Here is a 10,098-nt window from a genome sequence, read left to right on the forward strand (position 1 = left end):
GGGTGTGTCTCCTAGGCCTTCTCATCTGTCACACAGCGGGTGTGTCTCCTAGGCCTTCTCATCTGTCACACAGAGGGTGTGTCTCCTAGGCCTTCTCATCTGTCACACAGAGGGTGTGTCTCCTAGGCCTTCTCATCTGTCACACAGCAGTAGCCACCATGCAGCCAGTCACAGCTTTTCCCTGCAGCCTTCTCTGCTGCAGACACAGTCGCTTGTCTCCATTTAAACCACCAGACGTGTCAGATTATGTCCAGAAGGAACATCCTTTCTAAAGACTAAAACAAAACAGAAATTTATTACTGTTTAGAATTGGGCGGTGGTAGCGCATACTTTTAATCCCAGCACTCGGGGAAGCATAGGCAGGCGAATCTCTGTGAGTTTGAGGCCAGCCTGCTCTACAGAGCGAGTTCCAGGATAGGCAGGACTATTATACAGAGAAACCCTGTCTTGAAAAAATAAAAACAACAACAGCAGCCTTCCAAACCTTAAAACATTAACTTAAAAATATTTAAAATAACACACAATTTTGTTTTATTTACATTTATTTTTACATTTTAGGGAAGTTTCACACAAATGGAATCCTAAACTAATAGGTGAACACCTTCTTCTGAAATGGTAAGTTTTGCAATGACATTGTTAGCAGAACGTTCCATTAGCTTTCTTAGTGTTAGAACTGAAACAAACCTTACTCATAATATAGTAAAAAAAGCTAGAATAATAGGAATAGACCTTTACAGAATAAGTATCAAGGTTTTGGGCTAAGATCCTGACATACACATGCTGTTTAAAATGATTCTTAGGCATTTGAAAGGTAAAAGTCATGGTTCAACTTCTTACTTTTATTTAAGTTACTTTTTATTTTATTCATTTTTGAGGGTGGGATGGGGTGGGTCTATGTGTTTGGGTGCACTGTGTGAACGTGGAGGCCAGAGTTTCCTGAGGAGCCATCAACCTTGGTTTTTGTTTTTGTTTTAAGGTGTTTTTTTTTTTGTGATTATAATATAGTTATATCATTTCTCCCCTTCCGTTTTCCCCAACTCTTCCCATGTAAGTCTTGCCTTGCTCTCATTCAAATTTATTGCCTTTTTTCTTTAACTGTTGCTACTTGGTGTAATAGTAGTAATACACACATACACTAAGTAACAACAATTATAGAAAAATCAAAGATAAATTGCTACATACACACATACAGCTTTCTCAATCCACATAATGTTACTATATGTATATGTTTTTAGGGATGATCGTTTGGTATTGGATCATCAGTTGGAGTGCAGTCTGGGTTACTGATCAGGCTGGGCAGCAAGCAAGCCTCAGGGATATACCTGTTTCTACCTACCTAGCTCTGATATTGCAAGGGCATGCCACTATGCCCAACTTTATACATGGATGCTTGGGATCAAACTTGGGTCCTCATGCTTCCATGGCAAGCACTTCATCAGCTGAGATCTCCCCAGTCCCTTGACCCAGCTTAAAAACAGATAGATAGATAGATAGATAGATAGATAGATAGACAGACAGACAGATGGATAGATGTAGGTAGGTAGATACATAGGTAGATAGATAAATAGATAGGTAGATATATATGTATAGGTAGGTAGATACATTGGTAGGTAGATAAATAGGTAGGTAGGTAGGTAGATAGGTAGGTAGGTAGGTAGATAGGTAGGTAGGTAGGTAGGTAGATAGATAGGTATATAAAAATTACTACTATGTGTTGAACATCCCTAAGCCAAACATCTGAAATCCAAAATACATTAAAATCTGAAGAATTTGAACACCAACACATGTCAAATGTGTTGAATCTCTCTAACCTGATCCTATTTAATTAGGGGTGGGCTGTTAGAATCTAGCCACACAGAAAATATTACATAAAAACACTGTCAAGCTTTGCTGGTAAATGAGTATAACACATAATTTAACTTTGTATCTAAACTTGGTTCCCATCCTCAAGATTTCTAGTTATATGCAAATTTCCCCAAATCTGAAACACATTTGATCCAGGATTTGATAGAAGGGATACTACACCTTTGTCTTGCTGTTAGTAGAGATATGAATGTATGTGGTGAAGAGCAAACTCAAAACGATAGTCACGTTATAGTCTAAAGTGATTTTGCTCAGTGACTATTTTTACATATTAGAAGTTTATTTTATTTTGTTTTTTAAGATTGTGAATTGGAAATTCCTCTAGCTTTCTGGCTCCCTCTGTGGGGCAGTCTAGCACATAGTCACTTGCTGATGTTCCATTTGTCTGGAAGGCCAGTACTTATGAGGACCTGGCCCCTAAGGATGTTGTTAGCTTAGTCCCATCCTTGAAATGATTTTTAATAACTATACTTTGCAGACTTGCAAAGCAGTAACGTTACAATATTGATGAGGAAACAACTTTGGAAAGCTGTACAATCTTATTTTCCATAATAACAGGGAACTTTGTTCATAGTTAAAAGCTGGCTTAGTCTGCTAATGGGAAATGTAGACATAGAACGTGATAATAGGGGAATAGCAAAAATTATTCTTGTTCAGATATTAGTAAAACACCAGACTGTGGAACAGTTCTTCATCCAAAAGGTTCAGAAACAGAGGCAGCACTAGGAAGAGCGGGTTGACGTCCATACAGTTAATCATAAATGAGTCTGCATTCTGCTGAAGGTATAATCTAGGGTTTTTTTTTGGGCAGATTGTCTTTATTATTATTACTTTTTAATTTCCATTTCTATTTATTAAAGTACTCTGTGTTTCAGCATTCTGAGTTACTATCACTAGGTCCAAAGTATAGTAGAAAATTTATCAAGATCATTTTGGGTTTGAATGTATATTAGGTGAATACATTAACACAGATCTTAAAATTTCATTATAACTTACTTTGTTGTACTGATAAAGTTTGGTTTATTTCTGCAGCCTAACATATATGGTGGCCATGCCTTTTTATTCAGCAAGTCTGATTGAAACAGTACAGGTGAGCTGTTCTTGTAACTTTTGTTAAGTACCTTTAGGATATTCAGTATACTGCGCATGTCTGATTTTAAATGTTTATTTCACAGATACATGTATTTATCATACATTACCACTGGTGTAATATTTCCATTGTAAATTTGGGTCACACAGTTTTAATTATTTTTCTCCTTCCCATACAGTCTTCATTCAGGTATCCTAGAACCCAAACTATGACTTGTTCTGAATATATAACTCTCTTTCAAGGTGCAAGAACAATTTAAAATGCTTATGGAGTATCATAGCAAGTTCATTAATAATTGTCTGGGCATAAGGTAGTACCCGTAGGTAATTTACTAATAGCATTATTTTTAAACATCCCTCTGATGGAACATTGTTGGTACAATAAATACAAAGCTTAAGCAGTCTCCTGTTAGCATTTAAATTCTGCTTGCTTGTTCTACTATTTCTAACCACACGGTGGCACTTGAAGCACACCGAATTAAATTTCGTAGCCTCACCATCTTTTACAGCTAAAACTGAGATGAAAGCGTTTATACAGCTTGTCTTCTGTTGCCAGCACCCGATCTTCAAGAATACGTTCCCCACCTGTGTCAGTGCCTGCTCTATAAACTGCTTGTTGGGCCAGCCTCGCCTTTCTGATTTTTGTTTTGTTTTCTCTTAATTTGCTGTCCCCACTACATCATTACTCTCTGGTTTTGCTGTTGCTGTTAGAACTAACTTTGGTTGACTGAAATTAACGTCTTATGACCTAAACAGACTTGCCTGTCCTCTTGCATTTGGGTGGTGGTGGTGCTGTGTACTTTGCAGAGCTAGGTGTCTATGAGGTAGTCCCGCTTTAAAGATAAGAAAAACTATCAGAAAGATAATAACTTTAGGCAGAATAACTAAGCAACATGCTATATCAGGAAAGAGGTCTTAGCATGGGACAGACTTGCCACAGTCATATTTGTCTATTTAAATTAGAACTGTGACTTTAGACAGATTTTTAAAAATCATTTTAAATTGCAATTTTTATCTTCCACAGAATAGGAATAGTATTTAATAACTCAATTCCTATATTTATGTAGATATCCAGATTGCAGTAATAGCTTTTCCTCTGTGCTGTTTTTGCTTGTCTCTTTAACGCTGTACTTGTGTGTGTCCTCGGTGTCTCCCTTGTTAGTGCCCTGCTTTCCTTTCCACTCCCTTTGTCTGTATTGACAAGCTTCTCTTTCTTTTCTCAGGTTTCTGCCCTGGTGAACATCTTTCTTTTGGTAGCCTCATTTCCTTCCATCACTTCTTGTCTTGTACCTGTCTCAGTCTTGGGTCCTCCCTGCTTTTTATCTGTTCTCAGCTCTTAGGAAGCTCTGTATGTCTGTGAATCTTGTCTATTCTAGTCTTCCTCTCAGACTCAGCTTCTTCAGGCAACCTTGTTACCCTCAAAGGGAGTTCCCCCCCTTTCTATCTGTACTAACTTGCTATTTTCTAAACTCTAGTTTTAGGGGTTTTGTTTTTTTGGCTTTGATTCTGCATAACTAATAGACTATCATGCCTTTGTCAGCAGGCATCTAAGACTGTCCCTTCTAACCACCTCACTCTTCCCGCTTCTTTTGTTCATTACCGAATGAATCATCTGTGCTCCTGTGCCTTTGTAAGGAACCCTTGACCTCTTAGAGAAGGTTTTTTTTTCTTTTTTTTTTTTTTTTTGAGATATGTAGATCACCAGAAGAATCACTGTTTAAAATGCTTGAATGGGAACTACTTCCTGATGATCAATCCAGTATCCAGTATCTTTGAGTTCTGTCTATATGCACTTGAAAGTTTATAGTTTAAGTTACAGTAGTTATGTCCCTTTACTAAAATAAGGGCCCATATTGATTCCCCAAGATCAATTTCAGACTTCTCAGAATAGTGTTGTATCAAAGTTTTTATTGACTTCTCTCTTCTATCTTTTTTAAATTTATTTTTTTTAATTCATCAAATATTTATTGAGAAACGACCTGTATCAGAGAGGGTCATAGACTTGTATAATACGTTAGCAAATAATATTGACAAAAAAAAGCCTGTGGGGAGGATAGACATAAACAAGACACATCTCTGTGAGAAAAGTTGTGTTAAAGAGAGCAGAGCGAGGATGAGGTGTTGTGGGTAATATTAACAAAAATTAATATTTGTGAAAGAAGATCAGGCGAAGCCTCAATGAGCAAAGGTCTTAGGCTAAGAAAGGCATGATTATTTTGAAGGATATTCTGAGCAGAGGGAAAGCAAATGCAAAGACCTTTAAGTGAGATTGTATCACCTGGTTTGATGAGTTCGAGGACTGGCTCTGGATAAATGAGAGAAAATAGTAGAGGAGTAACAGGGGCCCCATCATGATACACATTGTAATAACTAATGTAAGCATTTAGTCTTACATTAAAGAGATGTGGATTTGAGCAGAACAGTGATTAATCTGATTTTTATCTTTATTAGAATCACTTTGGCTGATGACATTGGAAAAAAAATCACATAGGAAAGGGGCCATAGTTAGGGGCAGCAAGCTGGGCTAATCAGTCAGGTGAACTTATTTTAGCCTCAAGGTTTCAAAATGATAGTTGTTTCGTGAAGACTTCTAGTTTGTGTCTAGCTTGGATCTTTTTCTTATAATCTGGCTTAGCATCTTACTGATGCCAAGATTTATGAACTTTATAGTCTTTCAGAATGTCAACCCTGTAGTGTTCGTTGACTCAGCAAAGCAGCGCCTTTCACTTACCTTGCTAGTGTCTCTCACCAACAGCCTTGCATGAGACAAGTTTTTGTGTACCCCAGGCTGGCCTAAAAAACTCGTTAAGATGGTCAAGGGTAGCCATGAATTTCTGAACCTCCAGTGTCTATCTCCCTAGTACTGTGACTACAGGGATTTGCGGCCACACCTGGGTTTATGTGGTACTGGAGATCTAACTAGGGCCTTATGCGTGCTAGCTAAGACCTTTTACCAGCCGAGCTGCATCTCCAGCCCCTAGGCCATTCTGCCTTGTTTCTTTGATGACACACAAATGTAGTCCAGCAGTAGTTTCCGTAACTCTGCTCTTAGCAGCACAACTGGATTGGTTGGCTTGCACTGCTGCCTTCTAGGCCAGCCCCACTGCCTCTTCACTGGGGAGTCACAGGAACTTTATCACACTCACCGTCCGCTTTTGTTATTCTAGGCACAACAGGCAGTGTTATTTTAAAGCTTAAATTGCACCAGTTTGTTCTTTTGCTTTAAATTAAGCAGTTACTTCCCATATGACTGAAGCCAAAGATTATACCCTGATCTAAAACATCTTATAGCCATTGTCTGCCATTTTTAATTTCATATTCCATTCTTCTGTGACTGTTGCTGCAGCTATATTGATGTTTTAGCTCTTCTGTTTTTGACTCTCTAGAACTCTATTGTTTGTATCATAAACATTCGGTTCTTAACGAACATTATGAAAAGGCAGACATTTCAGGCGATATTAGTCTTAACATTTATTGAGTATGTACTGAGTACCAGGCCTCTTTTATTTAATATGACAAAGCTTTTATTGGAGAGATGTAACACACATCTACTTACCCAGATAGGAAGTCCATGACAGACCAAACTGCAGATACCACCAAAGCCCACCTTGGTGAACCAATGAGTTTTATTGGAGTTACTAGAGTATAGTTGATGGGTTATGTACAGTAGCAGAAATGACACAAAGATAGCTACATCAGCAAAGTCTGCAGCAGCGTGGTGACAGCTTACAAAGCCGGGAACCTGGAGCACAGTACATAGCCTGCAGGCAGCTCAATAGGTTGGAGAGTATCCTTTCCAAACGACCCAGTCTAAACCTCTTCTAGGCAACTCGGCTGGTTTCTGCTTCTTCCATGCAGGTGCTCTGGGCTCACAGCCTTTTTTGTAGCTTGTAGTATCTGAGACTCTTCTCTTCAGTTTAGCTTGTCTGAGAGTCTTTGCAGTTCAACTCTACTCCTCTGAGAATGATTCTCAGCTTTTATTGCTTACTCTGGCAGGAAGGGGGTCTAATGATTTGGTCAGTTTCAGGGACTTCCTGAAGCTATTTTGATTTGTGTACCTTCCTGGTTTTAGGAGCTTTCCCCAGGATGGAATGTTTCAATCTTGGAGGAAGCTATTACAGAACAACCATATAAATGATAGGTTATACCATCTTCCATTTTTATAGAATGCTGAACTGATGCTTAGGAGATGCTAAATATAGTAATAGTTGTTACGCAGCAGTAAGTTAAGGAGACAGGATTTAAATCCATACATCAGTGATATTTCAACATCCTCCGTTGTCTTTTCACATGCTATGCTTCTGAGTGTTTTGAGGAGTTTGCATAAAACAGATGAGTCAGACTTTCCACCCCCCTTGTCATATCTCAGTTCCTCACAAGAGTAGCTTTCTACTTTATTGCTGTCTTTTCTTTTTCTTTTCTGTTATTTTTGAGAATATATTATAATCACACCATTTTCCTCTTCCCTTCTCTCCAAACTCTCCCATATATCCCCTTTTGCTTCTTTCATGAACTCCTTTATTTGCTGTTACATTCATTTTTGTATATGTATAGACATATATTCCTAAATATAACCTGCTCAGTCTATATAATGATACTCATATGTGTGTTTTCAGTGCTGACCATTTGGTATTGGAGAACCAGTTGGTGTGCTCTTTCCTGGAGAAGACTATTTCTCCCACTCTCAGTGTTTCTTTGTTGCCTGTTTTTTTTTTTTTCAAAATTTTTATTTATTTACTATGTATACAATATTCTTTCTGTGTGTATGCCTGCAGGCCAGAAGAGGGCACCAGACCTCATTACAGATGGTTGTGAGTCACCATGTGGTTGCTGGGAATTGAACTCAGGACCTTTGGAAGAGCAGGCAATGCTCTTAACCTCTGAGCCATCTCTCCAGCCCCACCTGTTGTTTTTTTGTGTAGGGTTGAGCCTCATGAACTCTTTCCCGTCCACTTTGGCATTTCTGTTGCTGTTATCCTTGTTCAGCTCATGTTTAGTCATGTTGGTTAGACTTGATGGCTGTAGCTTCTGACATTACCAGGAGTCACAATTTTATAGCAAAATCACTGGTCCTCTGCCTTTTACAGTCTTTCACCCCTTCTGCAATTTTCGGTGAACCTTAGGTATAGGAGTGGTTCATAAATATATCCATCCCGTGGGACTGATCTACAACTCTTGTATTTTGATTTGTTATAATTTTCTGTAATGGTCTCCATATGATGCAAAAGGTAGTTTCTTTGTTAACGATTGACTTATCTGTGGGTAAGGACAAATGTTTGGATTGTTTTTAGTTATTATGCTGGTTTAGTAAAGTGGTTTTGTAGTTTCTGTCACAAGATCCATGACTTTAAACATGGAGTAGTTGGCTAGGTTTCTAGCACTAGATACTGTTTCCCTCTTGCTAGGTCTTAAGTCCAATTAGAGAGCTATTTGTTACACCAAGGAATGTATGCCACTACTGCGCCCTTAAGGTAATCTTGCCATGCTTGTTGTTGTGGTTCTTATCCAGCATAGCTGAGTTGGACTGTTGGTTGCTTCCCTCCTTAGGCAATTTGTATGGCTACTTGTAGTACCATGAAAGCTACTCTTCCAGGAAGAGTTATTCAGGCCAATTCCAGATCAGGGGTCTCTGGTCACTGTTTCTGAAGTTCATGAAGTCTTCAGCAATAGGGATTACCTTCCCACTTTGGGGGGTAATTTAGGGCAATAGCAATAGGCTGTATGTTTTGAGAGTTTCTTCGACAATCCTGGCCAACAACTCAAAAGAGAACTCAGTCTAGTATTGGAGTTTCTGCTAGGTGGTCTTTGGTTATTGGAGGTAAATGAGAAATGTTTATTTAAACTATATATGTATATTATACACAGAATTCCATGTATTATACATTTTTTAAAAATATAATTGATAGTATAATTCCTTATAATATTTTCAGATGTCATTATTATTTTAACTCCTCCCTCCTTCCTTTTCTGAGTGTACTTTCCTCCCTTCCTAAATAGCCCCTTTCCTGTTTTCATGACCAGACCACCTGTACCCTTCTCCCGCCTTTTTCTGAATTTACCTCCCTACCCCTTCCCTGTAGAGCCCTCCTTTCCCATTTCCCTAATTAGGTCATCTGTACTCTGCTTTTCTCCCTCTATTGCTCCCCAACTCCCTGGCAATTTGCTCCAACTGGTACTTCAAGCACAATGTTGAAAAGGATTGGGAATAGTGGACATCCCTGTCTAGTTCTTGACTTCAATGGGATTGCTTCAAGAATTTCTCAATTTAGGAAAATATTGGCTGCACATTTCTTGTAAATAACTTTTATTGTGTTGAGGTTTGTTCTTTCTAGCTCTACATTCTCTAGAACTTTTATAATGAAGGCATGTTGGATTTTCTTCAAAGGCTTGTCTGAATCTTTTGAGATGATGATGTGATTTTTGTTTGTAAGTCTATTTATGTGGTTTAGTACATTATTTATTTACTTGCTTATGTTGAACCATCCCTGCATTTGAGGGATAAAGCCAACTTGGTCATAGTGGGTAATCTTTTTGATGTATGTATGTATTCTGTTAAGAAGTATTTTATTGAATATTTTTGAGCCTATGTTCATCAGGGAGATAGACTTGTAGTTTTCTTTTTGTTTTGTCTTTACCTCGTGTTTGTATTTAGTGATGGTGTCTTTGTAGGAGTAGTTTTAGACTGCTGTCCTGTTTTTGTTTTTGTTTTAAACAGTTTAAGAAGGACTGGCTGTAGATTTTCTTTGATTGTCTGGTAGAATTCTGCTGCAAGTCCATCTGATACTGGGATGTTTTTAGCTGGAAGGCTTTTTATTACAATTTCAATCTCATTTGTTAGGGTCTGTTTAGGTTGTTGACTTCTTGGTTTAATTTTAGTGACTTACCTAAATCTAGAAATTAATCCATTTCTTTTAGGGTCTCCAGCTTAATGGAGTACAGTTTTTTTTTAAACAATCATTTATAATATTATGATTTTCTTTGTGTTGTCTGTTTTAATGTTTCATCTTTGATGAATTTTATGATTGTTCTTTCAAATTTTGTATCCTTGGGTTTATCTAGGCAATTCACATTGTCAAACATTTCTGCAGGCTTTTTTTTTTTAATATAATTTTTTTATTGAAAAAAAAAGATTTCTGCCTCCTCCCC

The 10,098-nt window shown here is 37.9% G+C and overlaps 1 protein-coding gene across 1 annotated transcript in view; it reads left to right on the forward strand.

The window, feature by feature from the left end:
- Positions 1-10,098, forward strand: part of Slc25a46 (solute carrier family 25 member 46) — a 28,429-nt gene that overhangs the window by 13,058 nt on the left and 5,273 nt on the right. The window contains exons 6-7 of the mRNA XM_050135094.1: positions 559-615; positions 2,896-2,953. Of these exons, the coding sequence (XP_049991051.1) occupies positions 559-615; positions 2,896-2,953 (115 nt within the window). The remainder of the gene's footprint in view (positions 1-558; positions 616-2,895; positions 2,954-10,098) is intronic.

The sequence above is a fragment of the Alexandromys fortis genome, unplaced genomic scaffold (assembly GCF_014885135.2).
Source record: "Alexandromys fortis isolate MF-2015 unplaced genomic scaffold, M_Fortis_MF-2015_v1.1 scaffold_25, whole genome shotgun sequence".
In the NCBI taxonomy this organism is placed as follows: Eukaryota; Metazoa; Chordata; class Mammalia; order Rodentia; family Cricetidae; genus Alexandromys; species Alexandromys fortis.